Genomic DNA, 24,291 nt, shown 5'->3' on the forward strand with positions numbered 1-24,291 from the left:
TGGATCAAGCGGCCGTTGAGTGACTCTCTCTAACAGTCTATATTGAAGTACGAATGTGGTGCAAGTATGTTCATCCGTCTCTGTGTCTGAAGGGTGATTTATCTACCTTGAAGCTTATGTGCCAAGGTACGCATAGACGTGTTGACAATTCGTCTTGTGACACACCCGAGTCTCACTTTTGATGATTCGTTTCTCATCCAATCGCAGATTGCAGGAGTCACTAAGGCTGAATGACGAGGAAGCCGAGACCAAGATGTTGAAGAATACGCTTCCTCTATCAGAGAATATGCGAGCTGGATAAGTGTGTGGATGTGTCACATCACCATCTGAATCGTAATGTGTGTGTGAGAAAAGGGGCCTGACAGCGCAACGAGATACTCGAGGTCTGATTGGAAAGTCGTGCCTAGAGAATTTGAGGATGGGCCTCTATTTCATTCTTGGAGTTTTAATCCCTGAGACTGACATGGTTTCCAGCTTGAAAAAGTTGCTCCTATGTTGTGTGAAATGATGCACGTGTCGATGAGATACAGGTATTAAAGATTTCTGAAGTATATACTGGGGGACCTCGTAGGTCTCTAAATTCTTAGATTTGGATCTAAACCTTGAGATTGTCCCTATATTGCGCACACCTTGCCGTAATGCCATAATTTTCGTACAACTTGCCGTAGACTGTTCAACAAGAACCTTTTCCCGCCGCATCCTTCTCTAACCCTCCCAGCAACTCGACTCTTGCGCCTATGAACGTACTCGTCTTATGTCAATGTCCATCTCACATCCACAGCGGAGCTTACAGATATGGCACGCTTCCATATCGCCGCCGCCTTGGGCGCTGCGACTTTGGCACTACTCGTCACCTTCCAATTGATCTCACATTTCGGTCTACCCGCACTTGACTTTATGCATCTCACAAACGACGCTTCCATAATAGGATCTGCACACAACCAGTACCCCATAAATTCGCCATACGATGTGGGGGAAAAAGCCGCCGACGATGGGACTTTATACAGTATTGGTGTGGGAAAGGCAGACATAACAGGGTATGGCTCTCGAGTTGAGAATTCGGGACTGTGGAAAGTATGTGTTGCTGAATCAATACGAGTAGGCCTGTCGTGGAGATCAATATGATGGGCTATGCAGACCCCGCACAAGTTGGATCAGGTCTTCGGCAACGCCTTTACTCCCGCGCCTTCATTGTTGGTGACATTGTCAACTCAGAGGACCGCTTCGTGTACTTAGTACTGGACACCCAATCTGGTGATACAGCTGTCAGATACGGTATACTCCAAGGATTGTCCGAGTTGGGACCGGAATATGCTATCTATGGGCAAAAGAATGTGGCTGTTACAGGGACACACTCACACTCAGGACCTGGAGCATGGCTCAACTATCTGTTGCCTCAAATCACCAGCAAAGGATTCAACAAGCAAAGCTATCAGGCTATCGTTGATGGCGCGATACTTTCAATAAAGAGGGCGCACGAATCTCTTGGGCCGGGTCATCTAAGCCTTGGCTCCGTGGACATTCATGACGCAAACATCAACCGAAGCCCGTTCGCATACCTTGCAAATCCTGAAGAAGAGAGGAAGAGATACGAACACAGCGTAGACAAGACTATGACTATGCTCAAATTCCAGAGTGCCGGGAATGGCAAGAATCTGGGTGTCCTGACATGGTTTCCTGTACATGGCACGTCAATGCTTGGGAATAACACCTTGATCACTGGCGACAACAAAGGCGTTGCTGCCATCCTTCTCGAACAAGCTGTCCAAGGATCAGAAAATGCCGAGGAGGGTTTTGTCGCAGGCTTCTCCCAAGCGAACGTTGGAGATACCTCTCCTAATGTACTGGGAGCTTACTGCGAGGACGGATCTGGAGAGATGTGCAATTTCGAAGATAGCACTTGTGGTGGAAAGAATGAGCCCTGTCATGGCCGAGGACCCAGATTCAGAGAAAAAGACGAAGGTGCTTCCAGCTGCTTTGAGATTGGCAAGAGGCAATTCGAGGGTGCAAAATCTCTCTATGATGACATGGCTGAGAACGGCAAGCATGTGCAAGGAGCCGGCGTCAAGTCATTGCATGCATTCCATGACCTTTCCAACTTTTCATTCGAGCATCCAAATGGATCAACCGTCTCCACATGTCCAGCTGCACTAGGGTACTCCTTCGCAGCAGGAACAACAGACGGACCGGGCGCCTTCGACTTCAAGCAAAACAACACCGGCTCACCCAATGCCAACCCAGTCTGGTCTGTCGTAAGTGGCTTCCTTCGTGAGCCAAGTGAGGAACAAATAGCATGCCACCACTCAAAACCCATCCTCCTCGACGTAGGCGAGATCGAGAACCCCTACCTCTGGACTCCCAACATTGTCGACGTCCAACTGCTCCGAGTCGGCCAGCTCATCATCATAGTAAGCCCAGGCGAAGCAACCACTATGGCAGGCCGCCGCTGGAAAGAAGCTATCCACTCCTCCGCCCTCGCATCCTCCTTGACCGCCGGAGAAGATCCTGTCATCGTCCTCGGCGGTCCCGCGAACAGCTACACCCACTACATAGCCACTGAAGAGGAATACGGCATCCAGCGTTACGAAGGAGCCTCCACGCTCTACGGCCCTCACACTTTAAACGCCCACATCAACCTCACAACGTCCTATCTACCCTACCTCGACTCCTCATCCACCACTAGCCCCCCTCGAGGTCCCGCACCACCAATCTACATCAATGAATCTCTCAGCTTCATCACCGGCGTCGCTTTTGACCGCGCCCCCTTTTTCAAATCATTCGGGGACGTGCTCTCGGACGTCGAACCCTTTTACCCACCCGGATCCATGGCAAGTGTCAAATTCGTAGGCGCGAATCCACGCAATGATCTTCGCCTTGAAGACACTTACGCTGCCGTTGAAAAGGCTGATGGCAATGGGAGATGGGTGCAGGTCAGGAACGACGATGACTGGAGTCTGATTTTCCGCTGGCGGAGAACGAATAGCGTGCTAGCTACCAGCGAGGTAGAGATCACGTGGGAGATTGAAGACGATGTCGAGAGGGGTCGATATCGTATCAAGTATTTCGGAGCTAGTAAGACGCCGATTAGTGGGACGATTGAGCAATTCGAAGGCGTCAGTAGTGCGTTTGGGGTTACATAGAGGGAAATATGATGGTCTGCGGGATCGGCGTTCTTGGGCAGGAGGCGAAGAGGAGAAACGAGTTGGGACAATATGATATGGGCTTTCACGTGACTCTGAAGAGGATTGTATGACTGATGAACGTACATAGGTAGCAAGTCTTGGAAATGTGACGCAGACATGTACGAATACACCTCTGTGTACTACATCGTTCGAGATGACTTGCCTTGCATGATCGATCTTCACTGGACACTCACGTTAATGATGCTGGTATGTTGTCAATGGTGCTCAATTCGCGTCCTCTCTCAATACACGAAATTCAAGATACTTTTAATAAAGGCTCACGCCGTCCGAGGTACAAGTAGAGCGCCATAGACACTTCTCTGGGTGTACAAAAGCAGCTTCTGTACAAGGCAGGCTAAGAACGAACAGCCTTCGCCTTTCCTAACACACAGAGATCCATCGTACCGTGCCACACGCCCAGATCCATCCATTCAAGAAGCTCGGTCCATCATAACGTATCGTGCCATAACCTAGACCTGATGCTTCCATCAATTTCGGCACATCCACTCATCGTATCGTATCGTATCGTATCGTATCGTATCCAGATCACAAGTCGCTTTTCATCGTTTCATAGTCGTTGCAGCAGGCAGTTGTACAACACATCCTCCTCACTACCGGTAGCCAGTTCCCTCACAATCTCGCCCCTAGCTGTGATGGTATCCCTCTCGGTGTTCGAACAAGGGCCCCGCATCCGGAACATCCGCACCCCCAACACCACCGCGCGTGGACCTCCTCGGTTTCTTCTTCCGCGGCTCGTGGCTCTGCACTCCCTCAGTCTGACCTCCGTCGTCCTCGTCACGAGACCTCACGCTCGGCACCACAACGGCCTGAGCCACCTTTCTTCCACCACGGGCTCCGAGATCGAACCTCGAACCCATGGGCCCGCGTGTCTCTGGACCCCCTTTCCCTTCTTTGTACACCTCGACGCCTTCCTCCCCAGCTAGCTCATCCCCGTAATCTTCCGGAACCTCTCGCACAGGGTGTCCGCTTCCTCGCTCGGGGCTCAGTTTCAGGCTGTTGAGCACGTTCTTCGTATCCCTCTCGTTCTTCTTCGCCTTCTGGAAAAGCAAGCCCTGGCCGCCGAAAGGGCTACCGCCATACCGATCGCCGGCTCCAGCTCCGGCCGTGGGGGTAGTAGGGGCGACGGCGATCTCGGGGCTCGGTCTTGCACGCTCTGGGCTCCGGATGCCCAGCTTTGAACTCTGGAAGATTTTCATGACGCTCTTCTTGCTGGGGGAAGAGTCACCGCGAGGCTGTTCGTCAGGTTTAGACGCCGGAGTGGGCGTGCTTGGACTATCGAAGCGATGGTTGCGATCGTCATGCTGGAAAGGCGTGGTAGGGCGGAGGGAGGCGGAGTCCTCTCCATTTGCTGGTGTAGCGGGGATATGAGCTGCCTTGCTAGAAGAGGGGGTTTCTTGTGATGCTTTAGGCGTGCCGAGAGTGAATACCGCATCGCTCTTCTTCTGATGGAGCTCCACACCTTTGCTGAATCCTGCATGGCCCTCTGGTGGGCTGGGGCGCTGCTGCGTGGGAATCAGCAAAACTTCCTCGGATTCGCTGCCATCAAGGCTAACCGTGCTACTGCCTTGAAGGGCGAGATTTGGTTGCGATTTCGTCTCTTGCACGTAACGACCCAGCGCGCTCTGCCCCTTTTGAGTATCAATGGTTGGAGAATTGGGCAGGCCAACTTCGAGGCTGCCATCAGAGGCATCATCAGCATCCATATCACTGTCGTACTCCGGCGTGAGATTGATGTTGACCGTCGCAGGAGTTGCTGGGGTATCCACTTGGACCTTTTGGACCTGTCTGATTCGTTGATTCACTGGGGTGGTGAATGGCGTAGTAAGGATGTTGCGACGCACATGCACCTTTACGTCAGTTTGGATCTGTGGGACTTCTCCAATGACGTGAGGTGCAGATACAGAGGGTTCGTTGTCGCTCCCGTTTTCGATGGAGCCAGGAAAGTGTTGAGATCGCTCCTCGCTCACCAATTGAGTTACAAGTTCGGAAGTCTTGTTGTTGTCTGTTTCCTTGTCGGAGGTGGGAAGTTCATGAAATCGTTCTTGATTCTCGATAAATCTTCCGCTCTTGTTGTTGCCATGGAGAAAGTGAGATTGCTCCTGGCCCAACAGTTGAGGTGTAGGTTCCGAGGGCTTGTCGTCGACTTTGCCCTCAACAGGTTCGGAAACTTCTTGAGCACGCTCCACCGACTCGATTGATAATGTGACCTTAGCTGGCAGTGGGGACTCATAAGTAGTGTCGACAATTGGGGTGTCCACCATCTGGTCTGCATCTCGAGTTTCAGCAACAGCCAAAGCTGCCGTGAATCGTGCACCTGTGGCGTCGACATCTTGGCTAACGGCCGCTTCGATATCGCGACCAACGGAAGTCTCTCTCACAACAGGCTGCGGAGTGAAGGACCCCGCCATATCTTGACTACCGTTGCTGCCAGCTTCAGGTTCATTCAGAATCTCCACATGATCGCTGTTTGAAGCGCGAACCCAAGACTGAAGGCCATCAAGATCGTAAGGCCCTTGCCGTCTTCCAGGCCATTCACACTGCTTCTGGTCTCCAACCAGTCCGAGCCATCGACCTCTCTGAATCGGGACTCGAAGAGATGCGACGTCTGCGTTGAATGTTGGCCAATCACTTGGGACCATTCCCGTGATTTCTTTGGCAGTGTTGGGGAGTGAGTGGGCAAGAGAATATTCGGCGTAACCTTCATCCATGGAAATGCCCGAGTCTTGGAAGATCCCTCCCGGGGTAACTCCTTCTTCCAAAAGAGATTTATCGGGCAACGAGAATGTTGTGGTGACGATGGTATCTGGCTCACAGAAGCCTTCATCATCAGAGCCATTGTCAATAGGACGTAGATCAGTACCGTCGGGGCCATAGAATTCGTCAAGTTCTTGGTCGATGATAGTACCAGTGAAGTTGAGAATCTCATCATCCTCATCCGAGCTCTTTATCCACTCGTACTGTTTTCTGGCTTGCTCGAAATCTATCCGAGCCGCGTTTCGCGCTTTCTTCACCGTTGTCAACTTCCCTCCTGTGGTCCAGCTGTGCTCTTGCTTGGCGAGGCTATGGTTTGGGATACTAGGTAGATCTCGAGCGACCTGAAAGGCGGCCTTGACCGAGCATCCAATCGGATCATACTTCCAAGCATTTGCAAGAGCATGCTTCACTTGCTCTCTCAGATTGTTTGCATAGGTGGATTCTGGGGGCTCAGAGCTGTATGATGGCAGAAGAGCAGTGTCGCCGGGGTAAGGGTATGGGTTCTGGATGTGCTGAGATGCAAGCAGAGTTTCTAGTTCAGACTTTGGTTGTTCCACATAATCTGGCTCAGACATGAAGGCCTCAACATCGTCGAGGTTCGGGACAGCAGTTGGTCGCCCTGCCTGATCGCACAGTTTCTTAGTTTTTGATGGTGTTTTTGATGGTGGGCCGTAGGGGTTCACTGTCTCGGTAAGCTTATCTTATCCTATGTTGAGGATATCTGATGCTAGCATACCGACAGTAGGCTTGAGGAAATCGCTCTCACTGGCATACTCAAAGCTTGGGTCTGGGCACTCATAAGGATATTGTTGGAGAGAAAGCCCTCCGGCTGTTTGATATCAGTTACGGCCCAAGGAGATATTTGGAAGAGACATTACCGGCTCCAGGTACCAGAGCATTTTCGATGTCTTGGTCGCTCATATCAAGTGAGCGGAGCGACATAAGGATAGGCCAATGTAGCAAAAGGTAGAGGTGGATATGGTCAAGCTCAAAAAGATATGAAGAGGTTGTGTGTGTGAAGGTATGGATGTTGACGGTGTTGCAACGGTAAACGAAACAGGTGAACGTAAAAAGCGTGAGCAATAACGAGTGTGTGCGTCTTATAGGGCGTAGCAAGGTCAAAGGTCGTGAATAAAGGTGAAGTGTTGGCCGAAGTCAACACATTGGCTTGAGTTTGAGCCAGCCGGCATTCACTTCTTGCTATAGGAATTCGAGCATGAATTTCCCACCGACATTTCTTCATCTTCGTTCGGAAATTACAACTTGCATTAACGTTATTTGGGCTTATTTCTCAACGCCTTGTCGTGTTCAAACATCTACACAGTGGAGGCACTCATGCAGTATCTTCCAAGCAATTGATTTATTCTTCTCAGCTGGTGTCCTCCAATGCTCGGCAACAGTAATAAAAGGATAGTTGTTCTTGTGATTTATGAGACCTATGAATTGAAGTTTCTGTACCTTCTGCGGAATCAATGCTGTTCTCAGTCAACAAGGCTTATTTCAATGCCTGGCACCATGGAGAAAGACATGGCCGCTCGCTAGTAGTAGCTGCCATGAAGAAGCTGCCCGCTGGCAGAAGTTTGGATTCCTGTCTTCAGAATGGTACCGCGTTGTTGACAGCTCCACCAGAATCCACTGGAGCAGCAAGCATCCTAATTTCAGAAGTCAGCTAACCTTTTCCGTGCATCGCAGTATCCCAGCGTACCTCTTCCCAGTATCAGACAGGCAGCACCCGCACAGCAAAGCTCCTGGCCAGCATATTACCTGAAACATCTTCAGTCAAGGGTCGTGGAAGGAATTTTGAGGTTCAAGCGTACGGCAGCAATGACAGTGGTGGCAAACCCTAAGCCATGTCAGTCAGCAACTTCTCTGCTTGCGCAATTGGACACTCACCCAATGTGGGGCCCACGATCTTGCAATGGCATGGATTTTGATCGGTTCCGCATTGGAAGCATACGAAGGGGATTGGAAAGCAATCCATGTCTCTGGGATGCAATTGGTGAAGCTCGCAGTTGGACGAAGGTTGCTTAAGACAACCCTAGCTGATACGGAAGCTGTAGGTTCTAGAGGCCAGGACGCACAGGCAGATCCAGGATGGACTGAAAGTTCTTTCTCTCACTTCCATCTCTCACAAGAATCATGGAAGTCTGTTAAGCTTTCAAGCTTTCCGAAGGAGTGACGTGAAGATCTAGAGTACGTTGCCGATAGCCGCTCTCTAGTTTCTTGGCATCCCTCGCCAGTATCGTACCTTACCTCACATTAGAATTATAAATTCGCCACCACACCACGTCTGTTTCCTGTTTCTAATCACTTCCGACGCGCCCTGTTATCTCGTTGGAATGATTTTGCCCATTTTACTGTCAACGAAGGTGTCGAAGGATGTGCCAAGCAACGATAGAGCTAATCCTGATTTAGCCAAGTATCAAAAGCTCATGTAGATATCACCACTGTAGGTCTACCAACTTACATAGCACCACGAACACCATTCCACTACATCCGATTGGCTTGACTCGTTGCATGCATCATTATCATCCCCCATGGGCCCACTTGCGACTGTTCTATGTCCTAGGTCCATTACAAGGAGTTGCCCCACTGGCATTCCTAGCATGAACACAATCGAACCTCACCATGACAAAGCAAATCTTTAAGGTGACAAGCCATCTTTGCGTTGAGCTCCGTCTTTGCTTCCTGAAGCTCTTCCGGCAATATGGTTTCAATCCACAGCGATGGAGATTTGCGTGGGAGGACATGAGATCTACAGCCATCGTGTGGTGTAGATCTGCTGGAATTGGAGACGAGATAGAAGATGCTATACCGCTCACAATGCATATGCAACCATGCCAGCACTCATTCCAAATACAACTAGAATCGTGCTCCACGCTCCAGCTCGCAACCTCGGACTTCCTCCCGTGAAAGGCATCGGGCTCGAAACATTCGTAGCTGCTCCAGCCCCGTTGCCGAAACCCGACATGATCAAGCCTCCGAGGCCAACATCAGCTGTTTCCTGCGCAGGTGTCAGAGGCCATGTTGTAGAACCGATCTGCAGCCCCTCAGATCCCAATGATACCACCGTTCCGGACAGCGTGACTGCCGATCCATCCATAGACACGCTATGACCATCGACTGCGAACCCGGTTGGATTCGCAGTGAACGTTTGACCAGCTATTGTAAATACTGATTGCAACCCAGCTGTCTCCTGCGGAAAGGTGAGAGGGATTGTCGAAGAGCCAATTTGTAAGCCCGAAGGTCCTAATGATACTATCGTCCCCAAAAGCGTGATTGCTGATCCATCTCGCGAAACACTATAACCATCAACTACGAACCCAGTCGGATTCGCAGTGAAGGTTTGACCAGCTATCGTGAAAACAGATTCTACCTCGGTTGGGAAGGCCATTGTCTTGCCGTTTACAATGAGTTCTCCATTGTCCAAGGGGATCGAATATGTTATGCCAGATACTGCGGCTGCACTACCGCCTGCGCTAATGACTACTCCGTTTGCAAGCGTGAGCAATTGGGCAACCGCATTCTCAGGTACGGTATTCGTTGGTAATGCGTATGTGCTGCCATCAATAACCACTGATGAGGAGCCGGCGGAGATCGTGTGACCTAATACGATAGCTTGACTGCCTGGCGCTATAGTGGTATCATCGATGACAGCGCCGCCATTGGAAGCTCTTGTAATAGACTTGCCGTCGATAAGGATGGGTTTTCCCGTCGGAGATGTTGGGAGAGTGTAAGTGGAGCCGTCCACGACTACATTGTCTGCTCCTACGGAGAGTGCGGTGCCAAATACTTTAGCTTGGGTTCCTGGCAAGTATGTGGAACTTCCAATAATAACGCCACCGTTCCATGCTTTGGTGATTGTTTGTCCGCCAAGCAGAACCGGAGTTGGACTATTTTGGGATGGTAGCGTATAGGTGACGCCGTCTACAACCACGTTATCAGCGGCGACAGAGACGGCGATACCAGATATCATGGTGTGAGCCCCTGGCGAGTACGTTGAGCCTGCTATCAAGACTCCGCCAGCTGGAAGTCCATGTACCGTATTCCCACCAACAATGATCGGATCTGGTGCAGCCATGACAATTGTATTGGGATCCGAGAAATCACCAGTAGGTGCAGCTAGGGGTATTGTGCTATCACCTATGACGACGCGGTCACTGCCGACTGATATCGGGGTGCCATCTTTTGTGACCTGATCACCAGGACGAAGCGTTGTGCTTCCAATTACGATACCACCGCCATCCGCTTTCTGGATCTGATCGTTTCCGATCGAGGGAAGAGGCGGGTCGCTATCATTATTGCCTACAGCTCCCTGGGGATCCCCTTCGCCATTACCTTCAGAGTTGTGCGGGTCGTCAGGGCTGGAAGGCGCTTCGGGATTGTTGCCGCCCAATGGCAGGTTTTGAATGATACTTGAGACCGCGGCACTGTTTAAGACCGGAATGGCCGGAGGATCGGCTAAATTTGGTGGATTACCTTTCGTCGGGCCTGCGATTGGAGGGTCAGATTCTGGGGAACCAGGCGGGGGGACCGGTGGTTCTGCTGCATTGTTTCCACCATTGTTAGCCGTCGGAGTTGGCGTCGCTGACACTTGGCTAGGTGTTGGCTTTGCTCCAGGGGCCGCTGTCGAGGTTTGACTTCCCCCTAAGCCTAAGCCCACCAAGGCCGTCGCTTTATTGAGAGTCCGGGGAGGGTCAAAAACGCCTGGCTGGAAATTTTTGCAGGACTTCCATGCAGGGTCTATTAAGGAGAGCCCGGGGGGAAGGAAAGGTAGAAGGGAACAGAACGACTGGTCCAATCGTTTGGATTGCCTAGGACTGTGTAATCGCGTTCGCTACAAAAGTCAGTTTGCTGTTCCATTTGTGTGTAGTTGACCGCTTTGAATCCACTTTCGAATACGAAAGGGTCGTCTGACTCCGTGCCGGGCGTACAGGCTTGTGTGGACAAGGCTTCTGGTGGGTATGCTATTAGAGTGCTGTAAGTCCCTCCCGTTCTTACGGCGTCTGTGAGTACACAATTGACAGTGGCAAACAGATTGGTGTAGCTGATATACACCGACGGAGATACGCTTGATGTAGTGTCAGCTCATGGTGCAAGAGTACAAGGTAGCACGAACTATGTGAATCCATCAGATACCAAAGTGTATGGAGTTGTTGAGTTTGCCTTTGACGCATTCCTCATGTCTTCTTCGACGGGCCAATACAAAAGGCTCACTTCGTCGGCCAAGATTTCGCAGTTATAGCAGCAGTCCATCGGCATTTCCCACGTGGGACCATGCTGATATATATAAAACAAACTACCCGTGACCAAGGATGTCCCCTCTTGGAGGGTATAGAACGCCGTGGACGTACTCTCCTGAGCACTCAGAAGCTCGGAACATGAGCATTTTGTTACCCATGAGTTGACGGGATCAGTGCACCAAGATGAATTAGTGTATGACGTTGTTATGGGGGAACTTCCATTTGCTACAGAGGAGGGAAAAGTCGAATTTGCGGTATACTTCACGGATAAAGCTATAATTTGTAGCCCGTCAGCCTAACATACTCTAGTCCTCCGTTTCATCAAAGACGAAGACGTTGCAAGCCAAGATCTTTCATCAACACCACTTTTGTACTTTCGAAGAGCACACAAGCACCGTACATCGATTATCTTCTTGGACGGAGTCTCAGCAACAGGGTATGAGAGCAGCGACGTACAAGATGTTGCGATTACGGTGGAAGCCAACAAAACGAGGGCCCTTAGATGGAGGACGTGACAAGGAGCCATGGAAAATGAAGTCTAAATCTAAGATGACTCGGTACAAAATATCAAGGAAACCAAATAAGAAAGGGAAGAGGTCCTGTGTGATCTTTAAATTCGAGAGGGAAACTAGATGCGATGCAGCCCTAGCTTGCTGCATGTAACGGAAAAGACTTCTGCAAATAGATTCTACTAGGCCGGTATGCATGTAAGGGAATCCTTCGACTCGGCTCGAACCTACCATTAGATTTGCGACTCTTTGTGGAAAGGTCACACTGGGAAAATGGCGGGGTTGTCACGTTGTATCCTCGAGTCTCGAGGCAAGCTGCTGACAGACTTTGATCTCTTTTCATCAATATTTCTTTCATGAGATGATGAGAGAATCGTCGGAATATTCTACTCAGTGTTTTGTTGAGGAATTATAAGTATACTGTACAATGCCAAGCTTTGATGTATACCAATGGCAATGGAGTCATGATCATTGATTGGCTCTCAGCGCCATCTGAATTTTGGCTGTCGTAAAAAGCACTTCTATAATTGTAGTAGGCTGCGATCATCGCTGGTGGTTCCAATCAGCACTCAGGATGTCTTGTCAGCCCGCAGGAGCTGAAAAGCCATCAGGCTCCTCCGAGGTAGGCGCGCTTACGCCGAGGTTTGCCAAGAGTGGGAAGATCTCACCTCTTGGACAACATGTCAGAGCCCCAGCTTCAGCTACTACCTATGTGTCACATCGCTCAGCTCATCAATGAATTTGGTTCAGGTCAATTACGATTGCGGCTTCACCCGGAATTGGCGGTAGAGTACCATCCGGACGCTCCGGAGAGCTTCGTGGAAAGTGCTTTCCCTTCTGCGACTACCAGCCTACCTGAACTTAGCTAGCGTGCAACTTCGCTGCAAATATACGGGAAATAACACCCCGGAAGCTCAGAAGAGTGGGCTGGACCAGGATAAGACGAGGAAACCACGAGGCATGTGGAATGATTTGTTATTCTGCGATGGAGGAAGACGTCGCAGTTGCTAGCATTCCAGGAGGTGAGCATGGATTCGATAGTACATATTCCGTCCGAAAGATGGACGGTGGACTCATCCAAACGGCTCTGCCTGTACAGCCACAGCCACAGCCTCCTCATCGATATCGAAAAGACTCCCACTGCGGGCTATTTACTTGTTGCTCTTCAAACTAGAGGACACACTTGCACTCTCTTCGATAACAGTGATTTTCTCCAGCCATTCTGGATTCTGCACCATCTTAGAAGACCAAACGTCAACGACCATGTTGCCATTCGGGCCTCGCGTCATACTCACGCTCGCCTTCCAATTAGTGTTCAACGAAAGTTGGCTGTCGTGATTTCCAGTAGTCGGAGGTACATGCAACGCTCTGACTCCATGCGCTTTGATCTCGTTCTCCCAAAATTCTTCCGTCTGCAAGCGTTGGATGTACTCCATCGCCAAAATCCAAAAAGTCTCATCCTTCGTCAAATCACCCAAAATCGGCGGTGGGGGACGACTCGCAGGCCAATTCTAGGGTTGAATTTTTCTGGTGGGGTGATGATGGTGTGGGGGTGGATCAGACCACCAATGCAGGCCGGCTTCTCCATCCTGATAGGGTTGATAGAGCTGATCGCGCCGCCAAGGCCCAGCACCCCCACGCTGACCTAGCTCAGCCATTATTGGTTGCCATATAGGGTTCGTATCTACTGCGGCTAAAGATTTGTGACCGCGTGTGCGAGTTCGTGAAGGAGTTCATGGCAATCAAAGGTTTACCCTGAGCAATTTTGTCTCGAGAGTACTTCCTTGCCGCTGCAATGGTCATGGGTGATCGGGTTCCATCTCCTCCCGAATAACCCAAGCGGGTTCTTCGGGTTCTGCCCAACCTCGTCCCCGTAGGCACCTGGAAGCTGAATAAAGTCGGCTTCTCCTGCGAAACCTTGAGCCAATGGTTTTGCTGCCTTTTGTTGTATGAGCGATGGTCCTTCAGCAGAGAAATGTTCAAGAGCGTGGCCGAATTCTTCGCACAGATCTTGCGTTGTTTATCTTCCCCAAACCAGATGGTACCAAAAAGCTACCATCTCGTCTTCGCCGATGGCTTTTGACGCCAGACTCAGAGCAGGTTGCAGTGGAAGCCAAGCATCTTGCGCTGATTTCCGCCACCTCTGTTTCTGGAAGATTGGGTGTATTGGGTTCTTTAGCAGATTTGCATTTGCATCTGTGAGTTCTTGGCTTCCGAGTTTCAAAAGCGCTTCAAATTCAGTGTTCTTGTTCTCGTGGGGAACGCTGTCAGAGATTGCATGATCGGGAGCCCTCGCGTTCCTGTCCGTGTGGATGGCATCGTCGGAGCCTGCAGAATTGCGAGCCATCACGATCCCAGTTTGGAGGAAGCATATTTCTGAAATCCAGAATGGGTTGCCGTAATCAGTGAGGATTTGCGGGATCATAATTCAGGCTTTTCTTTGCCGAGAACCTAGTTCATCATCTACGCCGAGGCCTGAACGACGATTGATATAGGCATCTCACGATACTAATTACTATGACCGCTGATGACAATGCAACCAAAAAACACCTGCGCCGATATGCTCCGATACTATGCCTTGATAGTGTCGAAATGACTCTTCTCCCTGACCTGCGGACCGAACTTGAACAATACCCAAGGGATCGGCAACATCGTCAACGACAAGAACCCGAGCAGACTGGTAGCCCATGCGATACCCATTCTATCATACACTGACAGGATCGAATCAGCAAGAATGCCCTTCACAAGGCCTTTAGGGATGCATGACTTACTCTGGACAGTGAAGAGAGGAGAAACAGCTCCTGCTATATACCTGACCAGACCAGTGGCCGCCAATGCCGAGGCACCGTTCAGTGGTCCGTAAACATCGACAAGATACAGCGTCGCAGCGTTGAAAATGGAGATGTTGCCCCATGCGAAAGGAACCGTTGCAAGCACTGGGCTGATCCAATGGACGTCATGACGTGATGTCCATGCAAACCAAAACAGGCCAACTGGTACACCAAAGCTACCTATCATTGCCGCATACAAACGATGTTCTGGTGCGACGGCACCACCTCTGCCTTCTTTATGACTTCTAAGATATTCTTTGTGATAACGCAGTCTGTTGAAAATCATGGTGGTTGCCACTCCTAGGCAGGATCCGAAGCCAATGCCAAGGAACGTCAAGCCGGAAAAGCCGCGGTCGAAATGGTAGACGCCCTCAAAAACGATTGGAAAAGCGTCGAAGAACGCGAAGAGAACGGAGAAGTTGAAGCCAATGTAAAAGCTGAAGAAGAAGACTATAGGCTCTGTGAAGATCATCCGGACTGGCCGGAAGAGTGTGACTGTGATTAAGAATTTGACAGCTGCTAATCCTGACGGGCCCACTTTTGGCGGTGGAGGTATCCCCAGTCGCTTCGCACGCTTTTGCAAGATGATCTTCTTGTACGTCTCCTTCATACCGAGCGAGTATAAGTAGACAGGGACCAAAAGGAACAATATCGGCCACTGTGTCCACCTCCATCCTTTGTACTGCGCAGCAAACCCTCCCACAGCCGGCCCGATAGCCGGACCCAGGACCGGCGCAAGCAGGAACGCGGATGCGGCAGCAGCGCGATGGACTGGGGCCCATAAATCCACGTTGGTGCCTGCACCGACGGCTAAGGCTGGTGATCCGAAGAAACCTGCGAAGAACCGAGTGATAGCCAAGGCAGCAATGGTATTCGAGAAGCCAGCGCCCAAGGTGAACATTGCTGCGATCGGCGAGGAAATCAGATACACGACCCTCCGGCCCAGGGTCTCTGAGATCGGTGCAGCCAGAACGGGCCCGAAGGCAAGACCAAGTACATAGAGCGAAAGAGGTAGCAGAGCTACTGTTGACGAAACCTTGAATCTTTTTTCAACGTCAGGATAGCCTGGTGTGTATACTGAAGAACCCAAAGTGACAGCAAAACCAAATAAGCTCGGTACTGTTGTGTGGTAGATCCGCTGCCATAAGGGCCAGTTGAGTGGGTTCTCTGGATCATCAGGGCCGTTCCAATCGTGGGCCGTGACGTTTATTTGAAGCGCATCTTCTTTTTCTGGGATGTCCGACCCATCAGCAAGGGTAGTCTCTGGGCCCTTTCCCACAACATCTGCAGTTTTGTTGTGTCTTCCTTCGATCGCGTTGGTCACTCCACCTCTGCTGGAAAGCTTCACAGCTTTCTCTTGAGACGAGTCACCGCTCAAAGTGTACATCGACATGTCTGAATCTGGTATAGAGAGCGTATGTGAAGGTTTCTCTGAGCGAGCGGACGAGGGTTGAGGAAACGCATGGAGGGCATAAAGGCATAATGAAGCAACCGATTATTAGCCAGCCGAAACTTCAGATTGGAAATCAAGTCCGCCCATTAGACAGAATCACAACCGAGCAGTGCTCCCTTGCCTGGTGTTTGCTGAGAAGCCATCAGTCGGTACCTCGGTGACATTAACAATCAGAGCCGAGGGAGAGTAAGTAGGGCGAGCGCCCTCGTATGACTTGAGCCGAGGTAACAAGCAATGTTGGGATAACGCGAGAAATAGTCTTTCGACTCAGCTATTGGTAAATCACTGCGGAGAAAATAAATAGCACCGCAACACCATTGTACCAGCGCCATTAGGAATCGAACCTAATACGAACTAAATATCTCCGCCAAACATGCGGTTCCTGTTGCACCAAAGTCATGGTCTCCTTTTACGCACGACGAACGAGCAGTTTCGACTCTTACTAAGCACCCGAAGGCCCTGCCCACTGCTGGGGGATAATGGCAGAGAAGTTGCATCTGGGAAAATTAGTTTGTCTTAAAGCACAGGGAATGTTGTCGGTCACTGAATGCCTAAGAACGGCACGTTACACGTAACAGGTTTGACATTTAGTTTCAGATGGAAACGTGCTCCAGACTCGGGTTTCTCTGCTGTCCTCGGTGATACTATTGTCATAGAACAGGTCTTACCATTTCTTCAAGTTCCAGGACATCCATCAACGTTGCACGAAACCAGCATTCCTGCAACGCAACGACAACGCTAGATCAAGCACTGTCAAACACAAATTTCGAGGCTCCGATCGGGCTTTTCCAAGCGCTCCTTCTCCTATCCGTTAGATCCCTTCGACAAGACCGCGTCAATTGCTCTACACCTTACTAACGCCGCTGCGACTTGGTCATCCCAGCCGTGCAGTCAGAAAGTCGATCGAGTCGATTTCAAGAAAGAGTCTTGTTGCAAGTTGAGCGAAGAGCTCCAAAATATCTGAGGGTATCTATCTCCCTGACGGAGGGAAATTATTCGCCATGGGGGGACACATATGATAGCTATGCTCTGCTGTTCACCAGGCAAGCGTTGGAGAAGGTTGGCATTTTGGTTCACCGGTACTCGCTGCTTCGTACCCGATTAAGGGCCGCACAGCGAGCAATTCGGTCGAATTTGTCGAATGATCAGCTCGGCAGAGGGTTCAAAGATTGGGGAAAAAAGAAAGAAGAAAATTCTTCATATTTGCAACATCCTGGGAGACTGGACCAGAGAAGTACCTGTAAGTGCACAAATCTTGCTTACCTGCTGACTGTCGAAAAGCATTGACTTCCTCCATGATAGGAATTAAGTAATGGCACTGCATTTCTTTTGCAGAGTGTGGGTTCGGGCATCAAGTTTTATTTCTGTTTATGGCATGTTCTTTGGCAATTATTAGCAGTGGGGCGGGCTCTGGTTAATTTATGTTGTCTCTTGCTGTAGATAAGTCCCTGTAATTTGGAGGTTCTAGAACGGCGGGAGAAAAGCAAGCGAGGAGCGAAGCTTTTCTAAGCGTGGCTCTGGTGCGTCATTTCGTCGTTTCAGTTCACTCCTCCCACCGTTCACCAACTCCTTGTCCCGTTCTGATGGCATTCGATGACGTCTTGATAATGATGATGATAATAATGTACTGTAGATGTTGAGCTGAGATTTGCGCTTCCAGGATCCATGGTAGCAGTAAAGTTGAGACGAGAGAGTGCTTTGCAATAGATAGTGAAGTAGACTGGCGAGTGACTTGAACTTTTGGGCGGTTGGATCGGCGCCCCGCTGGTGCCGCTACAAAATAGAATCCACGCGAACCAACGTTCTGACAAGCCAAAACCTTTCAGCCTCATTCAAGCTATCCCCCTTGCATCCATCGTCACTCACAGCAAAGTATCTCAGTTTATATCGGCGGCAAAGTCGTGTGTCGGTGTTATTCAGCTCGTGTACACGGTGGTGCGCCATGGTTCAACGATTCGTGACGAGGGTGTAGTGCGTCAAGACCGAGCAACTCCCGTCAGTGCCGTCGCTTGCTCTTGCCAGCAGCCGACCCTTCCTTCCAACCGTCATTGGCCTCTACTCTCAACCGTGCATGAGAGGTTGATCCGTTGATCCGTTGATCCAACCTTACTCACTACTCTAATCATGGATATCAATCTCCTGCTTTCTCCCCAAGAAACTCCTCGCGCTACTCCCGCCCCATCTGTCAAACCTGCCTCCGCGAAGAAACCACGAAAGCCACGCACATCCAAAGTGAATCAACCTTCACCTCTTGTCCACACCACTCTTCCTCCCCCTACCCTACCGCAGAACGCTGTGGTGCAAGCGCAAAATGCTGCCCCGAACTCATCCGCCATGGGGCCTGCTGCCTTAGGAGTGCGGATGAGTGCTAGTAGCACATCCCCCAGTGATGGCGTCCGGACAAGCAGGCAGCCTTCAACACCCGGTATGGATACATTAGCGGACCTGGCTTCGATGCAACATCATCAGCAAACAGCACGGGCAAATGCTGGCGGCCTGCGGAGTGCTGAGATCTACGATCATTCGACTTCGTCAGCAGCAATCCTCCCAGCTCTACAGGCAATGTCAAGACCAACAGTCTCGAGTCAGCTAAGAGGAGGGTCTTATGACATGGCAATGGCAGACGGACCAGCGGAGACCCCTTCGCCGCGAAGGTACTCAACGAAAGCTCTCTCGGAAACCGATCTCCAGACCGTCACACAGCTGGTCGAGTACCTCGCTGCCAACCCATTTTCTTATGATTCTCACTTTCAACTCATTAAGATTTTGCATCAAGGCCTATCCAACCATTCTCATGTCCATTCACCCGCATCCTACGACCTACTGCAAGATCTACAAAGCGCAAGAGAAACCATGAGCTCCAGATTTGCCTTGGGAGAGGACCTGTGGGCGGACTGGATACAAGACCAAACACTGCTCGCGAGCTCACTCGAGGATAGGATTTCGGTCATGGAAATATGCGCAAAAGCTGTGGAAGAAGAGCCTGGCAGCACGAAACTATGGCTGGCATATGGTCAATGGATGTTGTCACTATACAAACAAGCACATCCCCACGACCAGAGGGTGTCTGGTATTGGGACGATCCCGGCACGGCACGGATGGTCTGAGGAAGATAGTATGGTGGCAAGAGAGGTCTTCAGCTGGCCGCAAATGATGGACGTCTGGAAGTGTGCTGAACAAGAAACAAGGTGGCGGATCAATGACAGTCACCTCGTCTGGGACATATGGACGGAGTTGTTGATGCTAGAGCTCGCGTCATCTCCTCTGCAAGAGGCGATCAACGATACGCAGTATCACTTCATCAATCGTCTTCAAACGCCTCACGCAACATGGGATCAAACTTTTCAAGCCTACTCGAACTTCGTCTCGAGGTACGATAATGCACAATACGAAGTCACGATGGTAACAGCGAATAGGCTGGGATTAAATGCCAAACAAACGTACAGTTTGCGCGAGATTAGGGAATTCGAAATCATGCGCGCGGGTGACAAGAATGACAGAGACGCCGAATTGAAGGCATATAACGACTACGTCGACTGGGAGCTCTCCCAAAGTCGGAAGAAACACAGCTTCAAGTTCGAACTTGCGAATGCTGTTTATCAACGGGCTACCCTTCGGTTTCCTTCCAACTCCGTGTTATGGGAGGGCTACGCTATGTTCCTGGTCGAGGAAATCACAACTCATCGTCGTCGAGATATATCAGCTCTCCAAATTCTCGACAAGGCAACCCGTCATTGTCCTTGGTCAGGAAGTTTATGGTCACAGTTTCTCTTGTCAGCAGAAAACAACAATCTGCCGTTTCCCGATATCGGAGATATCAAGCACAAAGCCACAAGTACTGGTCTGCTTGATGCTGGAGGGTTGGAGGAGGTACTCAAAGTCAGCACGGCATGGTGCGGCTTCCTCAGACGGCGAGCTTTCCATCAAGACTCTACAGATGAAGATATGGATGTGGCAGAGGTCGGTATTCGTTCTGCAATTGAGGACATGGACAACGTGGGCCGTACGAAGTATGGCACTGAGTACCAAGGCGATCCAGAATACCGCTTAGAAAAGATCTATATAAGATATTTGACTCAGAGTCGCAATTGGGAAGGCGCCAGAGAGTCCTGGAAAAAGTTGATTTTGAAAAGAGGCGATAGCTACGAGTTCTGGCTTCGTTTCTATCTATGGGAGATGAACACCTGGAGCAAGCTGGTTTACGTTGAGACCGATCCCAACGGCGGTGGACGACCCTTCAAGCCCACCGAGGCCACGAAGGTACTGCAACAAGCATTGAGGCGGCCAAACCTAGATTGGCCGGAAAAGATCATTGAGACTTTGCAACATCATTGTGAAGACAATGAAGATGCTGAGGAACTTCAGTCTTCAGTCGCACAAGTCTGGAAAGCTACAAGAGCTGTGCAGAAGAGGAGGGAGAATGAGGCTTACGCGGCGTATGAGAAGGCACAAGCCGAAGCGTTACAGCAACAGCAGGGGGCCCAGCAAGATCCCGCAAGCTTTGAAGACGACAGCCAGATTTCCAGCAAGCGGAAACGGGAGGACGTGGATGAGGCAGGGTTCAGCAAGAGGAGTCGACCAGATGTCGCCGAGTCAACAGAAACGCAGTTAGAAGAGCAGCATCTTGCGGCTCCTTCGATACTCAAACGTGATCGTGAAAATGCCACCGTAGTGGTGAAGAATCTACCTCCCGAGACGACTGAGACAAGGCTGCGACAGTACTTTAGAGATGTGAGTCCCATTGCCTTGGCATCCACTTTTAACGTGCTGATTATCTAACAGTGCGGCATAATAAACAGCCTGACGCTCATGTCAGAAGGCTGATGGTCGATCGGCAACAGCGTCCATCGAATTCGATTCGAAAGAAGACGTTCTAACGGCCCAAACAAAAAATATGAAGACACTTGACGATAGGGCAATCGAAGTTCAAATTGGCTCAGGATCGACACTGTACGTTTGTAATTTTCCTCCTGTTGCTGATGAGACTTGGATACGAGAGAAGTTCAAAAGGGTGAGATGCCTCTCTCAAAATAGATGCTCAAATGGCTGACTGGCTTACAGTATGGAGAGATTGTTGACATACGCTTCCCATCCCTCAAGTTCGACACGCACCGGCGCTTCTGCTATGTTCAATTCAAATCATCAAGCGATACTAAATCCGCCACTGAGCTTGACGGTGAGGACCTTGGAAACGACCTCAAACTTGTAGCCAAATTATCGGATCCGGGGCAAAAGAAGCCGAGAGAGGGCGCCATGTATGATGGACGAGAACTTTACCTGGTCAATCTCGATCGCAATACAACCAAGGCAGACATCAAACAAGCCTTCAAGAGATACGGCCACATTGAGAGCGTGAGGGTACTCACCAGAGTCGACGGCACTAGTAGAGGCATAGCCTATGTAGTCTTCCGAAGTAAAGTAGGCTCAAAATCATTGAATGTATTCTCGGTACTCTCGCTAACAGCTCGTCAGGATGAGGCCGAAGCGGCCCTCGAAATGAACCTCACAACGCTCGGAAATCGCGTCTTGAACGTCTCGGTCTCTACCAACGACAAGTTGAAACGCAAGCAAAACCAAATCATCACCTCTACCTCGACATCTCAACGCGGCACCACTTCCCCACCTCCACATACGAATGGCGACACCCACAGTGTCGCGTCGCCCGCCCCTCCCACCAACTTAGCTGGCCAGTCCAAATTTTCCGAAATCGAATCCCGTACCCTCGCGCTCCTCAATATACCAGATATAGTCAATGACGCCCGAATTCGAGCTCTCACAGAACCTTACGGGGAATTGGTCAAGGTATCCCTCAGACCGAATCATCAGGGAGCTATTATCGAGTACAAAAATGAAGCCTCGGTAGGCAAAGCGTCACTCGCCCTAGAAGGGCATGAGATAGCTCCGGGAAGGAAGATACGCGTTGGAACAGTCAGTGAAATGAATCAGCAGAAAGCTGAATATCGCAGCGATCGTATAGCAGTCGGTGCAGCAGCAAAGACTACCAACGCACATCTACAAGGGCCGGCACCAATACGAAGGCCTGGTCAACCTGGGACAAGAAGGGGTGGGAAAGGCGGATTGGGAATGAAGAGGGGAGGAGTAGGCTTGAGCGGATCAAGAGCCACGAAGGATGGGGAGGACAAGGATGCGGAGATGAACGGAACGGTGGAAGGAGAGGAGAAGGGAAATGCGAAGAACAATGCTGATTTCAAGGCCATGTTTCTCAAGAAGGACGGGGCGTAAGTGGTCTCAGATGGCTTTAACCAAGTAACGTATTTGGAAGTGGAACGAAAGCACTGTATGGCTGGCTAGCTACCTCGGACAATGAATCATCGGCTATGTAGCTCTATTGCACGATTTCAGTCACTGATAACCACCATTCGATTGAAGAATGTCTTTCCCTACATCCCTCTCACCGCCCGAATAGCCATGTAAGGTACCTGTCTCAGCGACACACATCTAAGAATTGTCGACAAGCGCAAGATCATTTTCGACGCTCTTCTCGAAAAGAAACCAACGATTATTCTGCTTGATTGATGCCTGAAACCGACGTCTAAAAAGCATCTAGGCCTTCAGAATGTAACCCTTTCTGAGCAGAACTTTTCTGGCTTCGATCCGTCTTGATTCGTGCTCTAACAACGAACCAGGGTTGGACTCCATCTCTATGCGTGGTTATATCACGCAGTGTAAACGAGCTGCTCGATGTTAAAAAAGCACGATGATAGATGATATCAAATCTCTTCAGTTGTACCAGCTACCTAGTCTGCTAGTCTAGCATGTCACGCTAACGACTCTCTGACAACGCACGAGGGTTGTTCCGTTTGAAGCAATACGGACGAAACTACCTGGCCACTTCATCTTTTGCCCATTGACCTCAACACCCAACGTTTTTCCCCTTGGCCGGAAACATCTCCCTCGCCACAGGCAGTACGTCTGCCAAGCCCGTCAACGCCGCCACATCTGCCCGCGATGAAACTGATGCAATCGTCCTTGCCCAACTCCCTCACGACCTCCGGCCTCCCCATGGCGAGCCCTCCGCGCGGCTTGTCGTGTTTCCTCAGCACGCGCGCGAACTCGGCGACCGCTTCCGAGTACTCCGGTTCCGGGGTCCCCGTAGTCCGTCGCGGCCGGATCCATGCTCACCCGGATGTCGAGCGTGCTGGCGTCGATGTCCGGGACGTGGGTGAGGATGGCGTCGAGGTTGTCGATGCCCTCGACGGTTTCGATCTGGATCATGATTGCCGCTTGGCGGTTCATGTTCTCGTGGACGGTTTCGGCGGGATCGCTGGGGAGGGTCGTGACGCCCGGGATGAGGCGGTAGGGAGGGGCGGAGCGGGTGCCGCGGTTCTTGACACCGTATTTGGCGGAGGAGATGGCGTGTTGGGCTTCGGCGACGGTGTTGACTTGCGGGATGACGACCGAGGCGCCGGCGTCGAGGGCGAAGCCGATGGTGGCGTGGTCGTGCCCTGGGACTCTGGTTGACGTTGTCAGAGATGTAGATTTGAGTGGATAGGTCGAAGGACATACCGGACCCAGGGGATGGTTCGACCTTCACTCATGAATTGTATTTCGTGGACCATCTAAACATCTAAACACAGTGTTAGACAGCATATTGCTGAAAGGGATCTTATTCGTACCGTGGTCATGGTTTCCACGCCACAAGAAGAATGCTCCCAATCGATCCAGACGGCATCAAAACCGAGTGGTGCGATGAATCTTGCAGTGGGGACAGTACTCAAAGCGAGAAACAGGCCAAGGAGAGGTGGGATCTTGCCCTCGTGGGCATCACGTATCGCTTCACGGGTATGATGAGGCTGGAATAGAGACGTCGCACGGTAGGCTGCCATGCCTTTGCCGGCGACAGACTCTGCGGCTCTCGTTTTACCATTGTCTGCGGCTTGAGAGGATGAACCAGGTATATAGGACAGGAGTTATTTTATCAGGAGAAAGTTGATAGGTGGTAGCGATTACGGTGCAAAGAATGGTTAGGCGGTGCCTTGGTGGGTCATCATTGTCATAGGATGACTATGAGACTGAACAATTATTTCATAAAAGCTCAATTCAGAATCTCTAGGATGATGACGGTATGCAGATACCCGAAGAGCGAATGACCGAATTTGAACTTCCAAATCTCATAAGCATAGGCAAAGTGGGTCAGCTGAGTGAGAATCCAGTGTCTATTCCATCCCCAAGAGCCTTGTTGTATGCGCGCCAACTGGCCCAGACTGAAATCGTAAGCCTTGCTTTCACGATAATATGTTTTAAGACAGAGGCCCGTAGCTTGGTGGTAAGGTCAAG

General features: G+C 50.6%; 10 protein-coding genes across 10 annotated transcripts; 3 read left to right on the forward strand and 7 right to left on the reverse strand.

Moving 5' to 3' along the window:
• Window positions 1-795: 795 nt before the first annotated feature.
• Window positions 796-3,140, forward strand: HO173_007657 (uncharacterized protein; the record flags this gene model as incomplete). The annotated part of the gene is made up of 2 exons (XM_037309559.1): window positions 796-1,037; window positions 1,103-3,140. The coding sequence occupies 2 exons, from the start codon at window positions 796-798 to the stop codon at window positions 3,138-3,140; spliced, it is 2,280 nt and encodes a 759-aa protein (XP_037163638.1).
• Window positions 3,141-3,826: 686 nt separating this feature from the next.
• On the reverse strand, window positions 3,827-6,899 carry HO173_007658 (uncharacterized protein; the record flags this gene model as incomplete). The annotated part of the gene is made up of 3 exons (XM_037309560.1): window positions 3,827-6,639; window positions 6,694-6,786; window positions 6,836-6,899. The coding sequence occupies 3 exons, from the start codon at window positions 6,897-6,899 to the stop codon at window positions 3,827-3,829; spliced, it is 2,970 nt and encodes a 989-aa protein (XP_037163639.1).
• Window positions 6,900-7,551: 652 nt separating this feature from the next.
• On the reverse strand, window positions 7,552-7,938 carry HO173_007659 (uncharacterized protein; the record flags this gene model as incomplete). Its single annotated transcript, XM_037309561.1, has 4 exons — window positions 7,552-7,609; window positions 7,663-7,721; window positions 7,775-7,800; window positions 7,851-7,938. 4 exons carry the CDS (start codon window positions 7,936-7,938, stop codon window positions 7,552-7,554), a joined length of 231 nt encoding a protein of 76 aa, XP_037163640.1.
• An 837-nt stretch (window positions 7,939-8,775) lies between these two features.
• HO173_007660 (uncharacterized protein) lies at window positions 8,776-11,236 on the reverse strand (the record flags this gene model as incomplete). The annotated part of the gene is made up of 3 exons (XM_037309562.1): window positions 8,776-10,794; window positions 10,836-11,028; window positions 11,175-11,236. The coding sequence occupies 3 exons, from the start codon at window positions 11,234-11,236 to the stop codon at window positions 8,776-8,778; spliced, it is 2,274 nt and encodes a 757-aa protein (XP_037163641.1).
• Window positions 11,237-12,860: 1,624 nt separating this feature from the next.
• Window positions 12,861-13,145, reverse strand: HO173_007661 (uncharacterized protein; the record flags this gene model as incomplete). The annotated part of the gene is made up of 1 exon (XM_037309563.1): window positions 12,861-13,145. One exon carries the CDS (start codon window positions 13,143-13,145, stop codon window positions 12,861-12,863), a length of 285 nt encoding a protein of 94 aa, XP_037163642.1.
• A 584-nt stretch (window positions 13,146-13,729) lies between these two features.
• Window positions 13,730-14,134, reverse strand: HO173_007662 (uncharacterized protein; the record flags this gene model as incomplete). The annotated part of the gene is made up of 1 exon (XM_037309564.1): window positions 13,730-14,134. The coding sequence occupies one exon, from the start codon at window positions 14,132-14,134 to the stop codon at window positions 13,730-13,732; it is 405 nt and encodes a 134-aa protein (XP_037163643.1).
• Window positions 14,135-14,280: 146 nt separating this feature from the next.
• HO173_007663 (uncharacterized protein) lies at window positions 14,281-15,933 on the reverse strand (the record flags this gene model as incomplete). Its single annotated transcript, XM_037309565.1, has 2 exons — window positions 14,281-14,420; window positions 14,481-15,933. The coding sequence occupies 2 exons, from the start codon at window positions 15,931-15,933 to the stop codon at window positions 14,281-14,283; spliced, it is 1,593 nt and encodes a 530-aa protein (XP_037163644.1).
• A 2,184-nt stretch (window positions 15,934-18,117) lies between these two features.
• Window positions 18,118-20,817, forward strand: HO173_007664 (uncharacterized protein; the record flags this gene model as incomplete). The annotated part of the gene is made up of 2 exons (XM_037309566.1): window positions 18,118-20,724; window positions 20,776-20,817. The coding sequence occupies 2 exons, from the start codon at window positions 18,118-18,120 to the stop codon at window positions 20,815-20,817; spliced, it is 2,649 nt and encodes an 882-aa protein (XP_037163645.1).
• A 70-nt stretch (window positions 20,818-20,887) lies between these two features.
• Window positions 20,888-22,236, forward strand: HO173_007665 (uncharacterized protein; the record flags this gene model as incomplete). Its single annotated transcript, XM_037309567.1, has 3 exons — window positions 20,888-21,004; window positions 21,055-21,411; window positions 21,466-22,236. The coding sequence occupies 3 exons, from the start codon at window positions 20,888-20,890 to the stop codon at window positions 22,234-22,236; spliced, it is 1,245 nt and encodes a 414-aa protein (XP_037163646.1).
• Window positions 22,237-22,938: 702 nt separating this feature from the next.
• Window positions 22,939-23,840, reverse strand: HO173_007666 (uncharacterized protein; the record flags this gene model as incomplete). Its single annotated transcript, XM_037309568.1, has 3 exons — window positions 22,939-23,467; window positions 23,521-23,573; window positions 23,631-23,840. 3 exons carry the CDS (start codon window positions 23,838-23,840, stop codon window positions 22,939-22,941), a joined length of 792 nt encoding a protein of 263 aa, XP_037163647.1.
• Between the last annotated feature and the right edge of the window lie 451 nt (window positions 23,841-24,291).

Source organism: Letharia columbiana (assembly GCF_014066305.1).
Source record: "Letharia columbiana isolate WasteWater2 chromosome Unknown Sc0000025_s0, whole genome shotgun sequence".
NCBI classification, from domain to species: domain Eukaryota; kingdom Fungi; phylum Ascomycota; class Lecanoromycetes; order Lecanorales; family Parmeliaceae; genus Letharia; species Letharia columbiana.